We start from the raw sequence: 25495 nt of genomic DNA on the forward strand, positions 1-25495 counted from the left end.
TAGGAGGTGGTCTGTAGGTCCTAGACACCCCCACCCGGGGGCATAACTTCTTGGCATGACAGTCAGGTCTCTAGGAGGCTGGTCTGGGCTCTCTGTCCTTGGCAATAGGGTCTAGAAAAGCCCCATTGATAGGAAATTTCAGGGACCCCATGACGGACAACTTCCCACCATGGTGTTGGCACAGAGAGTTTTTCTGTGTGCCTGGTGGCAGAAGCAAGGGTCAAAGAAATGGATTTGGCTCAGGAGTCCTGACAGCCAGGGCTGGAAGGGGAAGTTAAGAGAGTTAGTGAGCACCTGTGGGTGCTGGGATGGTAGCAGGCAGAGCAGATCCTTCACAGGCAAGAGAGAGAAGATCAGCACCAGGGTTTTCCAGATATGGGCATCAAAAGGGTGTTTGTTAAAACTCAACTCCCAGATTGGTCGATGATAGTCATGACAGGTTTGCAGTGGGCACAAGGAACCTGCTTTTCAAGATGGCACTAAGCACCTGAGGCAGCCCATTGGCAGCCTGGCACCCCAGAGCACTGGATTAATACTGGCAATATTGCCCAGCATGGCTGGAGACCTGCCAAAGGTCTCCCTGGTTTCATATGCTTGGGTCGCCTGTATACCTCAAAGGCATGTCAACCCACTTTTCTTTATACTATGACTCTGAGAGCAAGTGGGACATTCCAGCAGTCCCATTACCTGGAAGGCAGAGGCAGGGGAACTTTCACAAATCTCAGGCAAGCCTGAGCTGCAGGCAATCCCCTATCCCAGGCTGGGGAGATGGCTCAATTAGTAAAGCATTTACTACACAAGGCAGGAGGACCCAAGTTCAGTCCCCAACACCCACCTAAAACTCTGTGTGATGTGGAACACTCATAACCCCAGTCCAGGGAAACAGATAGAGAAAAACCTCTCGGGCTCTCTGAACAGTAAGCATGGGTTCAGTGAGAATATTTGTCTCATAAGGTGAAAAGCGATTAAAGAAGATACTTGCAAGGGCTGCAGAGATGGCTCAATGGTTAAGGGCACTGCTGCTTTCCCAGAGGATCTGGGTTCAATTCCCAGCACCCATATGGCAACTCATAATTATCTCTAGCTTCAGGATCTGATGCCCTCTGGCCCCTCTGGCCCCTCTGGCCCCTCTGGCCTCTGTGGGTACTACAGGCATACAGACACACCCATGAACATAAAATAAAAATAAATAAGTATTTCTTTAAAAAAGAAAACACTTGATATCCATTTACCCACCTCTGGTCTTCACATGTATACCCAGGCATGTGAATACTCACCCCCACACGTGCAAATGTGTGTGGTCATGCATGCATGTGCGCATGCCAGCCCCCCCCTCACACACACACACACACACACACGCACACACACAATGACACTTCACTCCTTCCAAAAAGGAAAAACAAAATTGCCTGTCAGTAGAGTCTGTTGGGAACTGCACTGACACTTTGTTCCCAGACATCTCAGAGCTGGGCGACACCCTGGAATAGCCTCTGTCTTACATGGCACCTGGAGAGGCCCTGAATCTTGGCTGACAGAGAGACATGTTATTAGGCTTCTCTGAACCTGTTTCTGCTGCTGAGCCAGGGCGATGTCTTGACAGAGCCTGGTTAGTCATGGGTCCTAAACAGAAACATCAGCAGCCTTGTGGGTAAGACAATAATGGCCAAGGGGACAGGAGACCCACCCTGCCCTCTCTCTGTCCTTCCTTCCTGCTGTAGCGCAGACCTCAGCTCCCCAGGCCCAGAGGACTGCCAAGCAGAGCTGGCCTGGGGCCAAATGAGCAAGACCCTCTCATCAGACCAGGGCTGTCTGACCAGAGGCATCAGAGGATTAAGGTCCCATGAGGGCCCTGGCAAGTGTCTTATCATAAAGGGGACATGTCCAGGCTGAAATTGAGATGTGGTGCCCAGGGGCAGAAGTCCCTGATCCTTACCCAAAGGGCTCCCTTTCCCTTCCAGCCACAGACATGCCCTCCCGGCCTGAAACTCTCCAGCATCCTTCCCCGAGCTCCCAGGGGGCTCACCCGACTCCCAGCCAACTTCATTCTCTCTCACGGTCTCTGGGGTGAAGTAGCTGCTGCCATTGGGGTTTTGCTCTGCTTTGAGCTGCATATCACATCCTGTAATGATTACTGTATATAGCGGCTGAAGTAATGGTTCTCTTTGGTTTCTACCCTGCTGGGCATAGAACTCAGTGCCTTGTAGGTAGGTGCTGGGCAATTGTGTTACTACTGAACTACATCCCAAGCCTTTTTTGTCCCCACTGACGGTGGTCTGATGGTGACTGAGCACCGAGGACCAGGACCCAGGACCCGTTGTCAGCCTGTCCGTTTTGCTGACTCAGATGTGAAATCCAAGGTCAGCATCCCAGGACAATGTCAGAATTCCAAACCCAGATCTACTCTGGGGCAAATGTCCTTCCCTCCGATGGGCCATCTCAGTAGGAGGGACAGGCTTGTTGTCACCTTTGCTGCTCAGATCTAGGCTGTTCTTTAGAGGATTCCCAGGAATACTGTGCCCTGAAGGTGTGAGCAGTCCCAGCCAGGTGGCTTCTCCAATCTTCCTCTCCCAGCAACCCAACTTAGATTACACCACCCTGGGCAGTGGAGGGTGAAGAAAGGTGGGCATGTAAAAGGGAGCCCCCAGAACCCAGACCCCAGATCCCAGGGGCCAAGAGGAAATGGCAAGGGAGTAAGACAGGTAGCCCAAGGGCTCCTCAACCTTGAGGTCTATAAGAGCTGACCGGGCCACCTACTGGACCAAGTTCAACCAGGAGGCATATTGGGGGCAGGATGGACAGAGGGAAACAAAGAAGAAAATGTCCATATGTTTGGACAGATGGACCAGAGAGCTGCCCTGTGAGACACTGGAGAGAGAAGGAAGGTGGGTCTGAGTGATAATACAGGGTCATGGAAGGGAGAGAGGAGGAGGAGGAGGAGGAGGAGGAGGAGGAGGAGGAGAGAGAGAGAGAGAGAGAGAGAGAGAGAGAGAGAGAGAGAGAGAATTGGGGCTCGGTAACAGGGGCAGAGGCAGGGAGAGAGTAGCAGAGGGGAGGCAAGGGCATTGTGGTGAAGGCTGATGGAGGGTCAGAGCCCTCCCGCAGAGAGGCAGAGATCAGGGGTCTGGGAAGGAGGGCCCAGAGCATGGAGCGGGGAGGTGAGCACAGGTGCTAAGAGGGGTCGGAGGGCTCTGTGAGGAACGCACCCAGCATCACTCTGTAGCCAGAGGAGCACAGATTGGAATTCCAGCCCCACCAGCACCCAGCTGTGTAGCCTTGGACTGCCCTGTCCACCAGATCAGCAGCAACACGGGCCCATTGTGTAGCCCCATGGGGTGACCTGCTAGAGTCAATCTAGCACAATCTCCAGGTAGTACTGCACCCCCCCACACACACACACACACATCAGAGCAGGGACTTTTTCAGAGTTGCCAGGCCTGAACCTCAGAAGTCCTGGCTTCCCAGGATGGCAGTGGTGGTCCCCAAACTCCCGGACTCTGAGGTGAGAAGTCCTGCCCTTTTGCCGAGTGTTTTCCTTTAGTTCCAGATAGTACCTTGACAGATGCTTCCTGTGATTAATGTCACCACCTCCTAGCCCCGGGACCCGCTTCTCTTCCCCAAGCCATGGCTGGCTGTGGGTGGGCAGTACAGAATCCCACCTGGCCTTTTCGAATCCTCTTCTGGTCTCTCCCTTCCCTAGGATCCCCCATGAACATGGGGTACAGACCTGTGATATGGGAGGGAACCCGAGTTTTCAGATAGCACCCCAAACCTTGAGGACCTGTAGTCTCGACATAGAATGGCAGTAGAGGGGCCCCTGCCTAGCTGGAAGTACTGCCAAGGTTAGGGGGTCTTGGCCAGTTTAGAAGGTTGCTGTCAGATTTGGGGACCACAGTTAGAGTTAAAACTGATCATGTCGAATCAGAGAGCATTCTTTGAATAAAAAACAGTGCTTACTAGTTATGTGAGCTTAAGCAGCTGACTGGACCTCTCTGTGCTGCTAGTGTCCTAGGTACTCTGAGGATTCTATGTGTACCAGGTCTGAGTCCGCGGTCAGAAGACAATGATTTCAATTATGTATAGCTATATTTAGAAGTGCAGCCAACTCCAGGGTCATGGAGTGGGGGCTCAGATTGGAGCTGGGGATATTAGTATAGCATTCTAGTTCCTCCCCGTGTCCCCCCCCCCCGCAGTCCCTCCCTTTCCTGTATAACCATATAAACTGAGCCGTCAGCATCCCCATCCCAGCCAGTGAGCCCCTATCTCTAGCCGCATCTCTCCCGCCCCAGGATGGGAACAGACAACATCTCAGCGCGGTCCCCAGCCTCTTGTTTGTTTGCTATGGATTCCTCCATGCCGTGGGCACGTTTTTTTGCTAATTTTGTAGCTGCCTTTATCAAACGAGGATTCACAGGCGCCTTAGCCTCGATAAGTGGATTAGTCTCTGCGCTAAACAAGGAGGTGCGGGGGCGTGGGGGCTGCGCCACAGAGAAGGTTTGTTTCCGGAAGAATGGAGACAGCGTTCTCTGCCCCGTGCGGGGTGTCTGAGGCGCTAGAAGGGCCATCCGCACGCCTTGTCTCAGCTTAGAACTTGCTTGCTGGAAAGCAACCAGGAAGCCAAGGGGAGGGGCTAGGAGTGGGGGGGGGGGGAAGGGGACTCTGGATTCTTTCCAGGCACACGATGATCCACCTGGGCTCATCTTACTGAGCGTGGGAGCACCTGCCTGGGTGGAAATACTCTCATGGCTGCTCCCTCCCTCCTTCCCCTCCAGCCTCTACTTTCTGTCTTCTCAGCCTCTTTCACTGTGTCTTGACTGGGGATTCAGGCTCAGCTCTTGCCGACTTCCCTAATCCAATTGAACAAAACCACAGCAACAAATTTGCAGGCCCTGGAACTCCAGAAGCAAGAGACGGGTCTGTTCAGAGGCTCTAGAATGTTCCCTGGAGCTTCCTTAGCATTGGTGATCTCTGAGGAATGGCTATCTGGAACCTTCAGGGTACCTCCAGGTCACCCCAGGTTGTAGTTGACAGTGCTTCCCTAGAGGCCCCAGAGTGTACATTTTAGTATGTGTTAGCACTTCAATGTTGGAGCCATGAGACATTAGCGTCATGTCAAGTTGACCCTTGGTCTCCAGGGAGTTCCACCATGTTTAGTTTGTGACTTTGCATGGCTCGTGATGGCCTACCAGGTGTTGAGTCTGAGAGAGGAAGCAAAGAAGTCTGGGTGACCAAGACAAGTCACAGACACAAACAGGGAATCTGGGGGAAGGTTCTGGATCAGGTATAGCTCTTTAGAGATCAAGGCAGGAGGGAACCAGATAGGTGAACTGGGTAGAGCTCAGAGGAGTCCCAGAAACCTGGGGATGAAATAAACAACAAGAAGGAAGAAGGTAGAAGGATGCTTGCTCAGATAAACCATGAAGGCTGGTTGAGAAAGTGGGGTGAGGGACCCCAGTGGTTCCCTCCCCCAGACCCTCCTTAGTGTAAGTGGTTGGGGTGTTCAGCTCTCTACTCTGTGCTGGCTGAGGGGCGTAAGGAGCAGAGGTGCTGAGAGAGGAAGAAACAAACAGGCGGAGCGGAGCACCACGAGCCCTCAGCTGGTCCTTAGCCGCTCAGTCTCCCAAGCTGCCTCCAGCTGAGTGTGATTTTGCTATTTATTTACATGTAATTATTGCTATGAGGTGCAGATATTAACGCTGTCAAGAGCAATTTGCTCTGACATTTTTCATTCCCTCAGTGCCCCCGCCACTCTTGATGGGGCCCAGGGCTCTCCCTGCTTAGCCACGGCGCGCGCTCGGTGGCCCGGCCCAGAACCACCCAGCCGGCAAGGAGCTGCGTCAGAGAGTTCACTGGGCTCTTCTGCAAGCCCATTAAGCTCTGAAATTGAATTTGGTCTGGGAGAGGGTGGTTGCTCCCCACCCTGCTTCAGTTCTACCAGCCAGGCTGGCTCAGGGCCTCCCTGCCCTGCCTTCCACAGACAAAACTGGTGGGCAAGGGCAAGCTTGCTGAGGGCATGGGCCATGGGTTTGAGGGTAGCAGATTGCAACAGAGAGAATAAGGACCTTAAGGGCCACTGTCAGGCAGGTTGCACCTGGCCTCGGTCTCACGGATACAGCCTAAGATGGATGTGGCCACTCATTCTCTGCCTCACCATCTGGTCAGCCAACAAGAATGGGCGAGGGAGGTGGGACAACAGGGAAGTTGTAAGGCGTTAGGGGGAAAGGAAGTGACCTGAGTTTGACCCGCAGAACCTGTATCAAAAGCCTGGTAAGGTGGTGAGCACCTGTAATCTAAGTGTCGGGAGGTAGAGACAGGAAGGTCAGGTTAGCTCCATGTTAGTGAGAGACCCTGCCTCAAAAAAAAAAAAAAAAAACCACGGTAGGGGGCCACAGAAGAGAAACATATAAGGTTGTCACCTGGCCTCCACTCCCTTGTGTATCAGTGCAAATGTGCACACACAGAGGGAAGAAAAGAAATGCTGAGTGGCCCTGGGGACAGGTGGCTGGAGGGATGTCACAAGAAGAGTTTGCTCTGTAGCCCGTGAGGCATCTCAGTCACTGTGAAATAGGAACAGTATCTGGGCTGGCCCCACACTGCCTCCCTCCAGGAGGTGTTAGGAATGGGATCCGCTTTCAGTGTACCTTATGGTATCCACAAGGAACTAAGCATACTGATCTCAGTAAGCCTCTGTTTCCTTTTAGTGTGTGTGTGTGTGTGTGTGTGAGTGTGTGTGTGTGTGTGTCCCCGTCAGTCCATCCATGCAGGTGTGTATAGGCACTGTGAAAACCAGAGAGGGCACCAGATCCCCTGGAGTTAGACTTGCAAGTGGTTCTGAGCTACCCGGTGTAGGTGCTGGGAACTGAACAGCCAGTGCTTTAACTGCTTGTTGAGCTGTTGCTCCAACCCCTAAACAGCTGTGTTTCATTAGGCCTATACTTCACGGGGTCAAGGCCGTGGGGTGTATGCTGGTTCCTCCTTGAGCTGACCAGTAGGTTTCCAGAGGTGTCATGGCAGCCTTCTCATTCGAAGATGTCTGCTGGGTGGAGGGACAGCCCCACTTCAGAAAGATTGAAGTGTGTGTCCCTGACCTGGTGTCTTTCTGATTGCCCACACATAGTAGGTGGGAAGGAGTGGCTACCTGCACACAGTAGGTATCTAGCAATGTGGGCCTGTCAGTGTCAGGGTCCAAATAGAAGAAACTGAGACCCATGGGTCCTTTTACCCTGCTGTGGGGAACTGGCACTCTGGGCGAGCAGCAGGCCTGAACCATCATGGCTGTGGGTCCCTAACGCACTGTGATGCATGCCAGCTTGTCTGCCCAGATACTAATGAGGCCTCACTGCCACCACTCAGTCCCTGCCACCACCAATCTACAGATCCTCTCTGACAATTATGAAGGGGACACCACACACACACACACACACACACACACACACACACACGGGGGGGGGGGACGACTGAGGACCCCTCCTGCTTCCCTCTCCTTCACCCCTCTGCCGCCTCCTCCCCCTCAGCTTGGCCAATTAGGCCCCTGACACCTGGAGCCGCTGACAAACTGTTTCTGTCACTTGCTCTCTGTCTTTCATTAGGGGCAGCAGAGGAGGGGGAGCAGGCGAGGGAGGGGAGAGCGATGGGATCTTTCATGCTTAGTAAGGCCGGCTACATTAATTACAAAACGGCCATTTGCCGCGTGAAACTCTGCTAATTAAATTTATGCAATCATTATCTTTAAATAGTCATATCTTTCCCAGCGATCGGCTGGTCCCTTCCTTCCCAACCCCTCTGCCACTGCTCCTGGCAGTCGCTCTAATCCCCTGGCCGTGTTTATCCAGCTATCAGAGATGCTTTTCCATCTTATCCTCCTTTACCCACCCCCACCCCACGTGGACACCCCCAACCTAGGCCAGCCTAAGGATCTGCCCAGGGAGGGATGGCTAAAACCTCCACCATGTCTCCAGATAGCAGGAGAATGGCACTTTGTCAACCAAATACCAGATGTCTAGATATGTTCTTGACCTCCAGCAAGAGGTCATCTCGTCCAGGATGTCCTGTCCTGCCTCCAGTCCTGCCTCCCTAGCTCTGTGGGCTAGGGAGGGGTCCCTAGAGAATCTTTAGGATTGGGAGGCATAAGCACACCACTAAACCTGCCCCTTTTGTTTTCATTTAAGCAAGCCAGATACACGCCAGGCCTGGGCTAGAGAGAAAAAAAAACCTCCAGTCCTTGTTTTCCTCCTGAACTTGTTCAGTTCAGCCAATGTTTGTTGGACACCTACTGTGTGCCAGGCACCCAGTCTATCCCCAAGCAGCTCCTGTCCATCCAGGGCGATGGCGCATGGCCCCGATAGAATGCGTAGGTGTTGAAGTGTTTGTGTATTTGGGTGTGTGCTGTGGACGTGTGAATGAGTTTGCCATATGCACAGCAGCAGCCTAAGCCTGGGAAGAGTGTGGGGCTACCAGAGAGCTGAGGGCTGCCTCTGTGAAGTGAGGCTCCAGCCAATGAGGCGACAGGCTCTCCTTGCCGGGCCTTCTCCAGTCCCTTTGGATTCCAGGAGGGCCTTTCCAAAGTCTCCCCTGGATCCCTTCTGATGATCCCAGAGGGAGAGCCCCTTTCCCCTTCCTCCTCACTCCAGGGGATCTTGCCTGCAACCCTTACCTTGCACACATACACCAAACTCACAGGTGTACTCACACGTGCACAAACAATATATCCATGTACACGCAGGTAAGTAGTACTGTGGGCACAAATGTGTACAAATGTACACAAGCACAAAAAGATTCTCCTAGGAATGTATAATGCTCCCCTGTGCACACACATCTTGAATAGGATAGTCCTTTGTGCACACACATGCACATCTGATGCTCATGCACGCACACAGTTAACAACTATGAGAACATGTACTCAGTACTCAGTCCTTCCATACACATGTGCATGCACACATAGCCCTCACACACATGTGATATTCACACCCATGTCCACATGCAGACAAAAATCCTCTATGTGGTGCTCCCACGTATACACACATACACACAGCAATCGTGCGTATACACACCTAACAGCATTGTGCACTCAGTACTCCCGTGCACACATGTGACCCATACACATGGAGTACACACCATACTGAGCTGCTGAGCTGATTGGTAGAGCACACCTCAGCACAGGGGAAGACAAGAGCATAGCCCTGAAAGCCAGGGCTCGGGATCTCACTATTATTTGCCCCTTAGGTGACTCCAGGCAAGCCCCAGAGCCTCAATTTCCTCATCTACCCAGTAGAGTAACTGCCTCAGAGTAGGCCATGGGCTTGACAGGGACAAGCTCTGGGAACTGGAGGATGCTATGCTTCAGCAATTGAAGAACTCTCTGGAGGCTGGAGGGAGGCAAGAGTGGGCCTTCCATGTGAAGTGGGGGATGGGGTGTAGCCCCTATACGCTGGTGAAGGGGCAGGGCTGGGGAGACCTGGGAGAAATCTTGTTTGGAAGTTCCGAGTCAGCACCCGAAGCCCATTACTGCAGTCCACAGGGGGCGTGGGGGGCATAGATCCTCTTAGCAGAGAATTGAGAGTCGGGAGAGGGAGAGGGGAGCAGTGGTAGCTGGCTGCCTGGGTGGGGGATTTCTCCATTGCTCTAATCCCAGCTGGAGAGAGGCAGGGGACCAGCAGGAGGGAATGCTTGTGTGTGTGTGTGTGTGTGTGTGTGTGTGTGTGTGTGTGTGTGTGTGTCTATGTGCTTGCGTGTATTGAGATTGGAGGAGGGGACATAGATGCATAGATCAGCACTGGAGAATGTGGAGGTGAGAGGCTGTGGTGTGTGGGAGTTAAGTGTGGATCAGTTTGCCTCTGTGCGGTATGTGCATGACTCATGATCTAACATGTGTGTGTATGTGTGCATATTTGTGTATGTGCATATATATGCGTGCACATGTGCATTTGTATGTGTGTGTATCGTGTATCCTCCATGTCTTTGCCCAAGTGGCCCTGGCTATGTTTTGAGGCTACCAGTGTAACAAGCACAGAGATGACTTGTAGTGTGTCCCCATTGGAGTCACCTGGGGATATTAAACAATATTCCCAGGATCCAGACAGATGATATCAGTGAACAGCGACATTTTTGCGCAGCCCCCAACAAGCCCTGTCTTCATTCCTGGCAATGGAACAGGCGGTCACCCATATGTCCCCACTCTGGCCTGGCTACTTTCAGAAGTCACAGTGATGTGTTTAGCAAGAGGTTGAGCCAGGGATGGAGCTAGACCCAAAGCTGGGGGAGCAATATTTTGTGTGCCATATCAGAGAGTCCTTTATGACCAAACATAGTCTGACGGACGGTGGCATAGGAGTGGGTGGGAGGTGGCTGTAAGCCCTTTACTAAAATGTGCCTGCAGAGGTAAAAGGGTGTTCTTGATGGTAAAGCAGGAAAACCTGCTTGGGGATCAGAAGAAAGTTATCCCATCTGTGGATACAGGCTATACATGCCTGTACCAAAATGTGAGTGTCCCAGCAGCCCAAGTCTAGGAAACCTCATAGACTTACCCCAAATCCTCACAGCCACCTCCTCTCTAACGATGAGTATCAGCATGCCTGATGGGGTGTGGCTTGCTGAAGTGTCCCATGCCTGCTCCCTTTTGGAGACTGCAGCCCACTCCTAGGTAGGACGGACCCATCCCAGAGCAGAGCCAAGCTTCCTCCAGAAACATAAAGACAGAGCCGAAAAGGACACATTCACCCAGGTGGTTGTACTCTCTAAGGTTCATTTCTATCTCAGGGGGTCCCAGGGCCCCTTCTTGCTCCTCCCCTTTAACCAGGTTTTAGCAGAACCAGCAGGAAGGGAGGACAGCTGGGCTGACTGGATGCTGGAACATCCTCACTTCATCCTCTTCACATTAACACTCTAGGCAGCTGAGTAACAAGCTATTCCCATCACAAAGATGAGAAGACCAAGGCCTGGTAGATTAAAGAGCTTGCAGCAGGGGAAGAAAGTGTGAGGGTCAGGGTGGGGGCAGAGTGGGCTCAGCGACGTGGTCTCAAGTGTCTAAACTAAAAGACCTGATCCTGAAGCCAGGTGTAGGAGTGTCTGTTTGCAAGCCTGGTGCTCTGCAATTCACAGTTACTTTTAGCTACACAAGGAGTTCTGGGGCAGCCTTGGACTATATGAAACTGGATCTGGTAGGACAGTTGAGTGTTTGAGGCTAGCCTGGGCTACGGTGAGACACCTTCCAATCTCCAGGAGGATCCCCAGCCTTTCTGCCTTCAGCTGATCTAGAGCCCTTAGGGAAAGAACTGTAGCACCCAGGGCCTCAGAGAAGGAACAGTCTCCAACCTGCAGCTGGTCATGGGAGCGGGGGTGGGGTGGGGTTCTTCGACCTAATGGTTGCCCTCCCATTACCTTCTCAGTCCTGGGCCCATCTCCTCCCTCTCCCCCACCACCCAGAGCCTACCTACCACACAGCCCTGGTTTAGCTATGACACCTCTAATTTCAACTCTGCTCCCCAAGCCATGCTGGGTTATCACAGAGGGTGCAGAGCTCCAAGCTCAGGCTCTTCAGTCCCCAGGCCCTCAGGCCAGCTCAGGAGTGGAGGGAATTAATTACATTCTACCATCCCCTTTTAAAGTAGGGGAGCGCGTCAGGGCGTCCACAGAGGAGGGGCTGCGGAGCAGAGGCTGTGGAAGGAGGGGCACCCCTGAAAGCAGCAGGCCTCTCCCCAGGGGCGGAAGAGGGTGGGTGAGGCTGGCCCCTTATTGATTTAGCCAGGTCTGGGCTGGGACTGATTTGGGGAAGGGGGTGGGGGTGAGTGCGCCACGGGGTGGGGGGGTGGTGGTGAAGGGGGAAGAAAGGAAGAGAGAGGAAGGTAAGGCTGTCAGTCAGGCTGACGGACAGCCCCGAGATTTGCCTTCAGATAAAACCTTACAGATGTGGAGGTCAGTATTGATTTTGAGTTAGTAACGGTACCTTACCAAGAAGTAATACATTAGTGAAAGCAAGGTCACCAAGATAAAGCAAACCCCACCCGGGAGAGGCCTCAGCATTCCTGAGGGGGTGTGCTTTACCGCAGGAGACCAGTACTTCCTCAAGTTCAAAAGTGTGCAGGCCCAGACCACCGCTGGGCCCCACTGTGGGCAAGATGCTTCCTGCTTCTGTGACAGAGCGACTTCCTGCAGAGGTCCCCAGGGCTCTGCACCCTCAGTGCCGGGAAGACCCCAAAACCTAGTAGGAGCACCACCTGAGAGACTGAGACCCAGGCATAAACCCTGGAGTGGCCACTAACCAGCTGTATGAAATCCATTCCCTGGTGCCTCAGTTTCCCCATTTACAGATTAGGGCTAGAAAACCCATTTGCTAGAGACCATTTGCAGCAATGATTGGTACCACCCTGGCTGAAGCCTCTCCTCCATGGTAGCTGCCCGGTTCTCTTAGGTTTTGCCCTGTCTGTTTGCTGGAAAGGGGCTCTCGGGCAGATGAAATGGAAACCATTTGATCCACAGGCCTCCAGGGACTCAGAGCCACCATTCACACCTACCCCAGATGTGGATTTGATTTGATGTTCCAGGCCAAATCCCATTGAGCAAATCCCATTATAGGAAAAGCTCCCTGGGCCGAGCTGTCTGTTAACCGGCAGGGTCCAAGGCCTTCGGAGCCACTGGGCACCACACAAACCCCTTCCTACAAAGGGCTGCAGGAGGCCACATAGCTCCCAGGTCTCCTCCCTGTGTAGCCCTGGCTGTCTTGGAACTCACTATGTAACCAGGCTGACTCTGAACTCTCAGAGCTCCACCCTACCTCTGCCACCCACGTGCTGAGCATCCAGAATCAAGTTCCGCTTAAAATATTTTTAAAACGGAGTTCATTACTTTCCATTGTGTGTGTATGTGTGTGTGTGTGTGTGTGAGTCTATGTGCAACATGTCCATACAGGTTGCCCAAGGAGACCAGAAGAGGGCGCTACAGTCCCGGAGCTGTACTTACAGGTGATTGTGAGCTGCTTGATATGTGTTCTGGGAATCAAACTTGAGTCCTCTGCAAGAGTCTTCAGCCATCTCCCCAACCCCCTCGATGTTGACCTTCTGGCTGTTTCTTAAGCTTATTGGGTGTGTTCTCACCTTGGGGCCTTTGCATTTGTAGATTCCCCTATCTGGTAAGCCCTCTGCTGAGCACATCTTGCAATGACTGGTTCTTTTGGACTTGGTGGATATGAACACTCGAGACAGGTCTTCCCTAACCCTGCTCCCATCCCTCTTCTCCCACCCCTCTGCCTCTCGTGCTCTGCCGCCCCATGCCCTTCAGGGTCTCATCCATAGTGGTCTCCTGTAGTCCAAATTATACTTTGTATCTGTCTGCTTCTTTGTTGCCAGCTTCCTTCATTAAACTGACAGCTTCAAGAGGGAATTGGGATTATCCTTTGGAATGTCCTAGTGCTTGGCTTAGGGGCAGGTGCATGATAAATGCTCAGTAAATATTAGAGCCCTGTGTGTGGATTCAGCGAGCCCTCTGAGCTCGCTGTGGGCTGCAGATACACAGCACACGCTGGAGTGCGAAGCAGTTGAGAGCGCGTACTTTGTGCCCACCGCAGCATCCCGCGACACGTTTGCTGAATAACAAATGAGTGCGTGAACGTTCTTGGCTTTGGAGAACACAACAATGCGGGATCGCAGAGGGGCCTGAGAAACTGGACTAGCAGGGAAAGGTGTGGTCACAAGAAGCCCTTGCTAGTTAGCGAGTGACCCCGTCAGGTCTGGGTACCACGTGTGTGGGTGTCTGTCATAGAGAATGTGCATGCATGGGGTCTGTGGAGTACAGCCTCTTCTCCCTACCCACCTTTCTCCTTTCTACTTCCCCCATATCTTTTCTGAGCTGATGGTAAAGGGTGGGATTAGAGATGAGCTGAGCCCCAACCTCCTCCAGGATCTTCCCACCCTGATGTGTGCTCTGAAAGAATAGAAGGAGGCACTGAGTCTGTTCCTGCAGCCCAGGCTCCCTATAAGGGGTAGTGAGCTCTGTTTTTAGGAGACAGGATGAGAGACAGTGTCATCATTTAGGTGGAGAAATGCGGTCTTGATTAGGAATCAAACACAGCTGGGAATGGAGTCTCCCAGGCCCGGATCAGTTTTAGAGTCCTGAGTTCACCCTGGAATTGCTGTATGCGCCCCCCCAGCAGGTTTCCCAGCCTTGGGGACACCCATCTTGAAGATCTGAACACCACAGACCCAGGTCAGGGTTTGGCTGTCGTCACATCACCAAAACCCAGCACCCTGCTATTGATCCTGCCCTGCCAGAGATGTCAGAGGCAGGGCGAGCCTGCGAGCTGTGCAGACAACTCAGAGTGGTCCAGGTGCATCCCACACAGCTTCACGCATCCCTTACACACCTCCCCGAAGACTCAGAATATCTTTGCTATCTTGAAGGGGTCCGCAGGGTTCTTCTGCCCAGCCTAAAGATCCCACCAGCAAAGCCTATGGGCAGCTGCTATCCCCTCCTTCCGGCTCTGCTTAGGGTCAGGTTCACAAAGTCCGGGCACCAAAAGAGGTGCTTCTCCTCTTCTAGTGGTTCCCCAAAACCAGATAACTACATCCATAGCCATGGGGTGGTGCCCTCCAAAGGGTCTTGGATGGGACAACTTGATCCTTGGGAATCTGTGGCAGGTGATCTGAGCCATGAACCGGGCCCTAGCCTGCTGGCTCCCTGGCCGGCTGTGAGATCTCTGTGGACCCCGCTGCTTTTACCTGAGAAATGGGTTCTTAGCTCTGTCCCACATGTCTCCATAGTGTTCCAGATCGGGGACTGTCATGCAGGTAAGTGACTAAGGAGAGGTGTGAAGGGAGGGGCCACTGAGTGAGAACAGGACCCTGTTTCTCAGGCTTTTAGCCTGAGCATGTCCAAGGCAGAGCATGTCCCGGGCAGAGCTCCCTTCAGCCTCCCAGCCACCCTCTGACTCAGCCACTCTCACAATCCTTTGCCATGGGACTTCAGGAGACATGGGATTTCCAGGCTGCCTACGCCCCCTCAGTTACACAGCTGTTAAGTATGAGAGCCCTGCCTCCATCCAGGGCTTGAAAAACCTGTGTGTCTGCCCTTGACCTGTTCTTCTGCCTCATCCTGTGCAGGCCAAGTCATGGGGAGACAGATGTCCTTCAGAGGGGTCTGGCTTCAACTTTTCTTGGACTGGCAGCTAGTCTTATGCCTAGAGACAGGTGAAGAGGTCACATTCAAAGCTATCTCTATCAAACCCCTCAACGTTCTGTGCTGTGAGGATCTTTGCTTATTGCTCAGACAGTTTGGTTCCATTCTTCTGCTTCAGTGGGCAAGGGCCAGAACTCCGAAGTTCCATGGCCTTCAACCTAGGGCAAGAGGCTAGACTTGTTATCAGTATCTGTTGAATGACTCAGTGAGTGCCCCAGTGCCCAACATCCATTCCTCAGGCTGAGTTCCTAGAAATCAGTCTGGGGAGGGCGGGGTCCTACTGTTGAACCAGGCCAAGCAGGCTCATGGGTGAAGGCCAGAGACAGCAGAGATGGGTCAGAGGGTTAAAAGCTGCCAAGCCTGATGACCCGAGTTCGAGACCCAGGACCTGCATAGTGATTTCCTTAGGTTGTCTTCTGATCTCCACATGCATGCAATGACATGCACCCCCCAACACACACACACACACACACACACACACACACGTGAACAAATAAAATATTAAAAGCACGGGCTTTGTGCTTTGGTATAGTAGAGGTAGGAGCTCAAAGTCCAGAGTCAAGAATGCTACAGTCGGCATGACAAATGTGTGTAGGGAGATCATGAAGCCAGGAGGACCAGCCTCACTTCAGTGTGTGTGAAGATGGGCATCTCAGTCCGACGGGGGAGGCACAGTCAACTAATTATCAGAGGGAAGCTCCCTGACTGATGAGAGAGCCATGGTCATCTAGTTAGGAGACTTAGGAATGCACTCAGCAACTCAGGCGCAATTCCACCGTTCGTTCACCCCTGATAGGCCTAGGGTGTCCATTATCTAGTGAGTGCATTTGTTCATTCATGCATTCTGCCCATTCGCTCATTCATTCATTCATCCATCCATCCAACTGATAGACAAACCTTGTGTGGTTAGCGTGTTTGTTAGTTCAGAGACATATACACCCACTCATTATGCACTCATTCATTTCTTCACTCATGGAGCTGATGGGTCCAGGATGCCCCTTTGTGAAGTTAGTGCATCATTCATGCATTTAGCCCTGGCTGATTCGTTCAGCCGATAGGCTCAGAGTGCCTCTTGTCTCATAAGCACCCATCCCTCATTCATTCACTCGTTCAGTCAACAGACCCAGGATACCCTTATCCAGTTAGTGAACTTACTCATGCATTCATTCATTCATTCATTCACTCATTCATTCAGCAGAAGGCAGAGGGTAACCCCCTCAAACTAGGCCATAAGGGACAGAAAGTGACAAAGGGCCTGCCTTGCTCTCAGAGCTTCTGATAGGGAACAGTCCCTTGGGCCCATATTGGGCAGGGAGAACACTGAAGACCAGCATCCATTTCCCAAACAAGGCTGTTGTATTCCTGAGGTCTGCCCTGGGCATCTCGGTCTGGTCCTTTCGTGATGGTGCCCTGGGGTCCAGCCTCTGGCACTGCCTGTCTCTCCTGCAGGTGATGAGCATCCTCAGCAACCCGAGTGCGGTGCCTCCACAGCCCCAGGCCGACTTCTCCATCTCTCCACTCCATGGAGGCCTGGAGTCTGCTTCCTCCATCTCAGCCAGCTGCAGCCAGCGGGCCGACTCCATCAAGCCAGGAGACAGCTTGCCCACGTCCCAGTCCTACTGCCCACCTACCTACAGCACCACTGGCTACAGTGTGGACCCTGTGGCTGGCTACCAGTATGGCCAGTATGGCCAAAGTGAGTGTCCCCCTTGTTGCCCACCTCCAGTGGGCTGGCTTATTCCTGGGCAAGGTGGTGGCCAGGGTGGAGGGTGTTTCTTTCTTTTAAAATATTTAAAATTACCTTAGTTTATGCGTATGAAGGTTTTGTCTGCCTGTGTGTCTGTGTACCACGTGCCTGCAGTGTGCCGTAGCCAGAAGAGGGCATCTGATCCCCTGGAACTGGAGTGACAGATATTTGTAAGCCATGCATGCAATGGGTGCTGAGAACTGAGCCCAGGGCCTTGGCAAGAGCAGCCAGTACTCTTAACCTGGAAGAGCAGTCAGTGCTCTTAACCACTGAGCCATCTCTCCAGCCCTCATTTAAATCTTAAAATAAGCCAGGCAATGGTGGCTCACTCCTTTAATCCCAGCACTTGGGGGGCAGAGGCAGGTGGATCTCTGTGAGTTCAAGGCCAGCCTGGTCTACAGTGTGAGTTCCAGGACAGCCGAGACTGTTACACAAAGAAACTGTGTCTCAAAAAACAAGCAACAAAAATGAAACTATTTTTTTTTAATTTAGTTTTACTTTATTGGTGTTTTGCCTGTATGTATGTTTGCATGAGGGTGTTGGGTCTTGGAGTTAGAGACAGTTGTGAGCTGCCAGGTGGTTACTGGGAATTGAACCAGGGTCCCCTGGAAGAGCAGTCAGTGCCCTTAACCACTGACCCATCTCTTCAGCCCCTACATTTTTTTTAAGTGTGTGTGTGTGTGTGTGTGTGTGTGTGTGATGTATGTGAGAGGAGGCATGGACTTGAACCTGAGTGGGGGTGGTCAGAGGACAAATTCGGGGAATTGTTTCTCTCTGTCCACCTTTACATGGGTTCTAAGACTCAAACTCAAGGTTGTGTTTCACCCTTTGAGCCATTGCTCAGGCCCAGATGTCCCTTTCACAGGGAAAACAGAGGCCCTTCAAGGAAGCAGAGGTACCTAAGATGTTCTGAGCTGCCCGTCCAACCCGCTCACCTCTGAGTGAGACTCTCACTTTCATCCCAGGAGCCACAAACGTCCCTGCATTTTCTAAAGGCCAAACTTTAAAATATAAGAATAGGGCGGGGTCATTTTTATTAACATATTTTATTTAACCCGATATACCCAGAGCAGGTCACTGCTTCATATAGTCAACATGTGATTACCCAGGAAACAATCTATCTTCTTTTGTTCAGACTGCCTTTGAAACCTTGCTGCTATCTGTTAGTGATACTGGGGCTCGAACCTAGGACCTTGCCCAAGCTAGAGAAGAGAGCCACCACTGGGCTATATCCCCAGTCCTCTATTTACTTCATACTTTGAGACAAGGTCTCACTAGGATGTCCATCCACACTGGCCTGAACTCACTCTGCAACCCAAATGGGACTTGAATTTCTGTCCTTCATCTTAAAGTTCATGAAGGGGCTGTTGGGGGCGCAGTACTGCGCACCCAAGTCCTTCTAAATAGATTTGCAAGTTTTCAACCATGAAACAATAAAATTAAAGATCAGTTTTTGAGTTTGGATGACATAAAACTGACATCTGAGAGTCTGATCCCCATTGCACCAGGGTCAAGTGCAGGACAGCTAGCTGCATGTGGCCGGTGGCATGAAGTGGGGACCATACAGTGGGGGGGATCTGATTCCCTCTCCCCCATATGCATGGGGGGACGGCTTTGTGTAGAGCTCTGTCTTCTGCATGACTCCCCCTCCCCCGGGCTCCAAGGTTTCACGTACCCATTCCAGCCATTGTTCCCTTGGCATCTTGCCTTGATGTAGGGACGGCGGACCCTCAGGCCAACAGCTGGACAAGATGGGCTTGGCCACAACCTCTGGCTGCCACCTGATAGGGCCAGCAGCAGGGCAGGCCCAGACAGGATGGGGGAGCCAAAGGTCACAAAGCTGCCCTCCTGCCACCTCCCAGCAAAGGCCTCACCTGCTGGTGTCAAACTAATCAGGAGAGCGTGTGGAGAGGGTGAGGCCTCCAGCCAGAGGGCATCCTCTCCTCCAGCTGCCGCCTGCCCCTGCCACACTGACCTCTGCTTCCTGAGGCCCCCAGCCCACTCCAATCACATGGCCTTGGCCTCCACGGTTAAATGAGGGCCAGCTGTGTGGACCTCCACATCCCATGTGCCTGTGTGCATGCTTGCATGTGTGTATGCATCACAGGTATGTTACAGCCCAAGTGTCTGTACACAGCTATGTACAAGTGATGTGACTTGGATTAATTCAGCAGCTGCAAAATGGCCCCATATTTGCAGAAAAATGAGTTGCCTATGAGTGTGTAAATTTGTGATGAACATTCGTGTTTACATTTATCTTTAACTATATGCAAATACATACAAATGACCATTCTGTGTACCCACTGGTACATGTATATGGTTTTGCATGTATGAGCACACATAGGCACACATACATATGACAGACAGCATTTAGTAATATGCACACATTTAAATTTTCATAGGTGGGTTCTTAAGGGCTTGTGTGTCTATGTGTGTGTGTGTGTGTGCATTGACATGTGTGTGTATCCTTTGTGTACAATGAATATGCAGATAAACATTGTTGTGTGCAATCATGTATTTTGGTGTGTGCATGTGCATAAAGGCATCTATTATTAGGCATGCTTGGGTGCTTGCATGGTTGTGCTGTTTGTGTCTGGATGTGTATATGCTGTGTCTGGGGCATGACTGTGTATGCAGTTTTATGTGTGACTAAGGATTGTGGGACTATGAGTGTGAACACACGTGAGTGTGAGAAGCAGACTTACATGACCATCTGGGAACAGGGTGCACCCATGTGCACAGAGCCTTTCCAGTGGGTCCCGGGTTGACCTCCTGACCCAGCACATGTTCCCAGCCCAACACGCGACACACATGCTCTTGATAAAACTTTTGAGAGCAGCAGCAGCAGCCTGGCCGGCCCCGGGCAGGCGTTAGTCACACCCGGAGCCTGGAGCCCCTGCCCTGCTCCAGGGTGCCTGCCCAATTCGGAAATAAAATTAACCCCAAAGTCGGTATGGGAGTGGTAGGGGAGGGGGATCAAAAGAGAAGGGGCCCGGGAGGCCAGAAAGGAGAGGTAGTTGCCCTCCCCCTCCTTCCTCGCCCCTCCCCTCCTTTCCCTGCTCCTCTGTTGCTGCAGGGAGCACCAAGGACTCCTCTTGGGCCATCTTCTCCAGCCTTACATAGACCCCACTCACTGAGGCTCTTCTTCTGCCATGGACAAGATACACATCCAGCCTCAGCTTACCCACCTGCAGGACGGGTCTGGGACCAGACAGATCATCTCAGAGGTTTCCTGTCACTCCATCTCCTTTTCTGTTGACATTCTGGGACAGCCCAAGAGCATGTCATCTTCCCATTAACTACCTGCCGACATCCTCAAGCACACACAAGGCCAGGTTCCCTGATCAGCTTGGAAAGTCACGCATTCCTGCACACACTTCCCTATATTGGTCCTGACCCACCTTGTCACCTGCTGCCTCTTGTTCCTTGCTTGAGTTTAGCCCCCGCAGCGTTGAGCAAAATGTGTGCTTATTCACATAGCTTTCACAGTTCCTGGGTCCTCAGCTTACTCGGCTCAGAGAAGTAAGCAGTGTTCCCAAGGCCCCACAGCAGGGGGATTGTGACTCAGTTTTCCAACCTCAAACCACAGGTGGATCCAGTTTCGCGCAAGACCTTTGATATTGATTGGCGCACGCTCGCTTTCCAGTGTGCAGACTCGTGTATGTGAGTTACACTGAGCATGTGTGCAGAGGCAAGGCATAGCTGTGCAAAGTGCGTGTGCAGGAAGGGAGGAGAAGTGACGGTTAGTTGAGCATCTACTATGGAGTTGACATCCTAGCTACACTACCACACAGAGCCGTATGCGTGATAATTCCCACTGCTTGCTACAGAAATGGCATCTAGAGAAATCACCTGCCTAAGGTATTGGTGGGCGAGGTAGCCTCGCCTGCATCCCAACCCTCACCTTCAGGTGTCCTTGGAACATGGACCTGACCCAACTCCTGTGCAGCAGAACCACCCCCCCCCCCACCGTCTCCTCGGGCCTCTCACCTTCCCAGGGACACCTTCACACCTTCTTTTCCTGCTCTGGCCACGTCCATCCATCTGCCCATCTCTCAGCGTCCCTAGGGTGGGTGGAGGCAGGAGGCCAGGGACGGGGCACATGGTAGATTAATATGGCCCCAGTGTTCCCAGAGGCCAGGGCCACACTAATGATGGCGCTGATAGAACGCAGGAGTGTGAAAAGAATTTTAATAGATCTGACAACTCTAATAAGAATTTGTGTCTAGAAGGGTCCTCCTCTGGGGCCGCTCGCTGACGAGGCATTGATGGCTGAGATTTGTTTACGGGTTGGCATTGCTGGCCCATCTCCTGCCAACTCCTGATTAATGTAATTGGAGATGTTCAGAGCCCAGGCAGGGTGTGAGGCAGGAGAAGGGAAACACGGAGGGACAGAGTCCGTAATGAGGAATGTCACCTCCCTGCCTTCTCGCCAGCCCCTTGACTCTACCCTAGGAAGAGGCAAGCAAACCCTACAGTTGGCCCCTTGGGTGCTCTGGAAGTTGTCAGGGTCAGCAGGAAAGTTGCTGGGAAAGCTCCTACTATGTGCTGGGGGAGGCAAACCAGGGAGCAGGCATAGAGTGGGTAGAGGTGCCAGAGGAACGACTCTATTTTTCCTGCACTTATATGTGTATGTGTTTACGCGTATGGAGTTGTGCTCATAGAGGTCAGAGGTCAAGCTCAGGCATCATCCTCAGACATTGTCCGTTTTGTTTTTGAGACAGCATCTCTCACTGGCCTGGAACTTATCAGGCAGGCTGTCCATCAAGCCCTGGGGGATCCAGCTGCCTGTCTCCCCAGCATTGGGTCCAGCTTTTCTGCATGGGTTTTAGGGATTCAGTTTCCACATCTGCACAGTTCTGTCCACAAAGCCATCTCCCCAGCTCAATGGGTGTCAACTTAAGCTCCTCCGGGCCGCTCATGAAGTGTTAGTCTGGACTGGCAAATGTCTGTGCTTCAGTTTCCATGTGTAGGAAGTGGGAACTGTCCTCCCTGAGGCACAGAACTCATGTCTCCTAGTACACAGTAAGAGCCAACTAAGTGTGAACTTGCCTTTGCTGTTGTCCCTCCCCAGGGACAGATCCCAGAGCCCAATAACTAATAGTAATAAAAAGAAAGGTCACCGGAGGTGATGTGTGCCCTTGGTAAGTTCATGACATTGACTGAAAAGGAAGAGACTATGTGGGGGGAAGGGGCAGGCAAAGTACCTCAGTCCTGAGGTTCGTATGCACATAGAAGGTCATTTCCAGGGATGCTCCTGACTCAGGGTCGATTCCAGGAGCTGCTGATGAAGCCCAAGGCTAAGGAGCTGCCACCAGGCTTCCTGGGTTTGAAAACATGGGAGAAAGCAGCTGGTTTTAGTTACAGTCCCCAAGGACCTTGGCTCCACCTCTGTCAAACTGGGAAAAGGGACAGCCATGCTACCTGGTTTGTAGAGCTGGAATGACACCCGAAAGCACCCTGAGTACAGGGCTCGGGGAGAACAGCACAGGGCTTGCTCTTTGCAGCTTCTGGTTCTATCCCTTCTGTGCCTGTCACCCCTCTGGGAGGGTGGCTTACTGGTCCCTGCACCCTGGAACCCGAGGAGAAATGACAGAGCTGCGGGGTCTTCCCAAAGCTAGAGCTGGGAATCCCACGCTGCCCACAGCTGCCTTGGCTCTCCCAATCAGAGCCTGGGGCCGAGTGAGTGACGGCACAGACCCTCAAGCCCAGGAACTCATCACAGGAATTCCTCCATTTACCCACCTCGAGCCCGACTAGCTGAGGCACAGACGAGATGCAAAGAGACCTCAGGACATCCTTTAGAGTCTGGGATCTTGTCCTGAGCCCTCTGTGACAGTTTAAAAACATTGTCCCCGCCCCTTTGCAGATGGATAAATAGATCTAAAAGAGAAGAGAGTTTGTTCACAGTCACATGGCTAGGAATGTGGCCACCCTTGGCCACCCCTCCTCCATACCACCATTGAAGGCCACATTTATTCTGGGCCACGCTCTACCCTCAGAGGCTATGTGTGTGGCGTCTTTTAGCTTTCTCAACAGTTTTTTGGTCCGGATGCCATGTCCCATGGTGCCAGCAAGGAAACTGAGGCTGAGGTGGTGTGCCTCAGATCACACTCAAGGTAGGCAGTCACGGAATTGAAATCCAGGTCATTTGAACTCACTCCCCTCCATGTGACATAGCTCAGCTATTGAAATCGTCCTTCTGGCCTCCCTGGCCTAACCATCAGACTGTGTCCATCACCTCTCAGTTTAACCCGCCCCATCCCAAGGTGCCAAGCTTGGGGAAGCACAGATACTGTCTCCATGGAGCCCAGAGGGCAGGTAACAGAGGGAGCCTTGTGATGCTTCATGCACAGCTTCCCATCTTCCCCTGAGTCCTCTGTGTCATGGGAGTCCCATAGGGTGCACTGGCGACAGTCTCAAGAAGGCAGCATCCTGCACCCTGGGAGGCTTAGCCACATGCCTGTTGAGTGCCTTGGTCGGGACAGATTTCTTCTAGGGCTTCAGTCAGGACAGGTCCACATGCAGGCAGGCAGTTGTAGCTGCATATGACAGACACCTGCGTCTCCCTCTTATGTTCACGGGACCTGCGTGTGCATGGATGTTCCCATTTGTGCATCCGCTTACAAGGGCACATGGTTCACACACCTGTGTGTGCTTGCTTGGTGTGTGTGTGTGTGTGTGTGTGTGTGTGTGTGTGTGTGTGTGTGTCAAATGGGCATGGATAGGCATTGTTCTGTATGAACGGTCATGCTATACTCAGCATTACCTTGTGAAGACACTCTTGTCCCACTGGTCTCAGGGCACCCCCACCCCTCATAGTCACACCTCATCCCCACCAATGCCAGCCTGTCTTCACTGGAGCTGATGGGCCGTGGGTCTCAGCCCCCACTCTTTTCTCCTGACGCCCCCTTGGCTCACTTGCAAAGCCACTTTGGCTCTTGATCAAGGGCGCTGCTCGGCCTCATGCATGTGCCGCACTCAGGGTCCAGCACAGGTCAAGAACCCTCATCCTCGGTGCTGCCTGGACTCACTCAGCGGGGTTCACTAGCCTCCCCATGGCCTGGATATCCAGAGGGCTTGTGGGAAGGGAGCTTAATTCTCCACTGAACACTGGGATGTGTGTCTGTACTTGCCCACAGGGTCAGAAAGAGAGCTGGAAGAACAATAAGCTTTAAGTAAAGACCGTAGAATGGCTGGAAAGGAGGCGAGGAAAAGAGATCCATGAAGAGATCAGTGAAGGAAGGAGAGATGGGGGGTTTTAGTTTTAGTTCTGTTGCTGTGGCGAATACCCTGGCCAAAAACAACTTAGGGAAGGAAGGGGTTCATCTTACTTACAATAACATGTGATAGTCCGGGATAACGGGGAAGTTAAGGCAAAAACTTGAAGCCGGTCACATCACACCCACAGTCAAAAGCAGAGTGAAACAAATGCACCCACACCACCTTGCCTTTGGCTAGCTTTCTTCTTTCTTATACAGCTTAAGGCCCCCTGCCCAGGGAATGTGTCACCCACAATGGACTGGGTTGATGAATAATCAATTGGCAGTCCAGACAGTTCCCCACAGACACGCCCGCAAGCCAGCCTGATCTAGACAATTCTTCCAGTGAGGCTCGCTTCTCTGTTAATTCTAGGCTGTGTCAAGTTGACAATAAAACCTAGCCAACAGAGGATAAGGGAAAGATGGACAGATGGACCAGAGGATGGAATAAATAGAAGAATGGATAGATAAATAGTATGGATGGAAGAACAGAAGGCTAGGTCGGGAGATGGAGAGCTGGAAGGAAATGTGTACAGATGAGTGGACAGAATAATGGGTGAATGGAAAATGGGTGGATATTAATTGATGGGTAACCAGACATACAGAGAGAAAATGGGTGGGTGGGTGGGTGGGTGGATGGATGGATGGACGGACGGACAGACGGGAGGACAGACGATAGATGGTTGGAAAGAGGGATGGATGAATAGACATGTAGACAGAAGAATGAATGAATATAAGAATGGATGCATAGATTGTTAAGATGAATGGGTACACAGATGAATGGATGGACAGAAGATGGATGGGAGGACAGAAAGATGGATGGTGGATGGATGTACAGGTGGACAGAAGGGTGAAATGAAAAAAGAACCTCAATTTCTAGAAGCTTCTCTCTCTTTCCAGCTGCTGTTGATTACCTGGCCAAAAACGTGAGCCTGTCCACACAGCGCCGCATGAAGCTTGGGGAACACTCTGCCGTGCTGGGACTTCTCCCTGTGGAAACGGGCCAGGCTTACTAGGGCCCCTGGGGCAACTTGCCCCAGCTAATGGCCCAGCCTAGCCCTTTCCAACCCCTGAGCTCCTCACCTCCGTTCCTTCATCTCCCTGGGGTCAAAGAAAGCCAGGGAAGAAACCCTTTCCCTTCCCACAGGTGGCCCCCTGGAGACAGACAACCAGTGTGTCATATGCCCATGGTTAGTGACCTAGAGTGGCCCCTTGGGTCTGCCCTCCCCACCCCCATCTCCTCCAGAGAGGTTCCTAGTCATCCTGCAATGACCTCCAGCTCATATTCATTTCTCAGTGTCGAGGCCTTGGTCCTGTCTCGGCA

The 25495-nt window shown here is 52.3% G+C and overlaps 1 protein-coding gene across 2 annotated transcripts in view; it reads left to right on the forward strand.

Annotated features, from left to right (window-relative positions):
* Pax7 (paired box 7) overlaps positions 1 to 25187 on the forward strand; it is an 88556-nt gene extending 63369 nt beyond the window's left edge. For both annotated transcript variants that reach the window (XM_050150988.1, XM_050150997.1), the window contains exons 8-9: positions 16612 to 16858; positions 25072 to 25187. In XM_050150988.1, coding sequence (XP_050006945.1) covers positions 16612 to 16858; positions 25072 to 25187 — 363 coding nt within the window. The remainder of the gene's footprint in view (positions 1 to 16611; positions 16859 to 25071) is intronic.
* Positions 25188 to 25495: the final 308 nt, after the last annotated feature.

The sequence above is a fragment of the Alexandromys fortis genome, unplaced genomic scaffold (assembly GCF_014885135.2).
Source record: "Alexandromys fortis isolate MF-2015 unplaced genomic scaffold, M_Fortis_MF-2015_v1.1 scaffold_26, whole genome shotgun sequence".
NCBI classification, from domain to species: domain Eukaryota; kingdom Metazoa; phylum Chordata; class Mammalia; order Rodentia; family Cricetidae; genus Alexandromys; species Alexandromys fortis.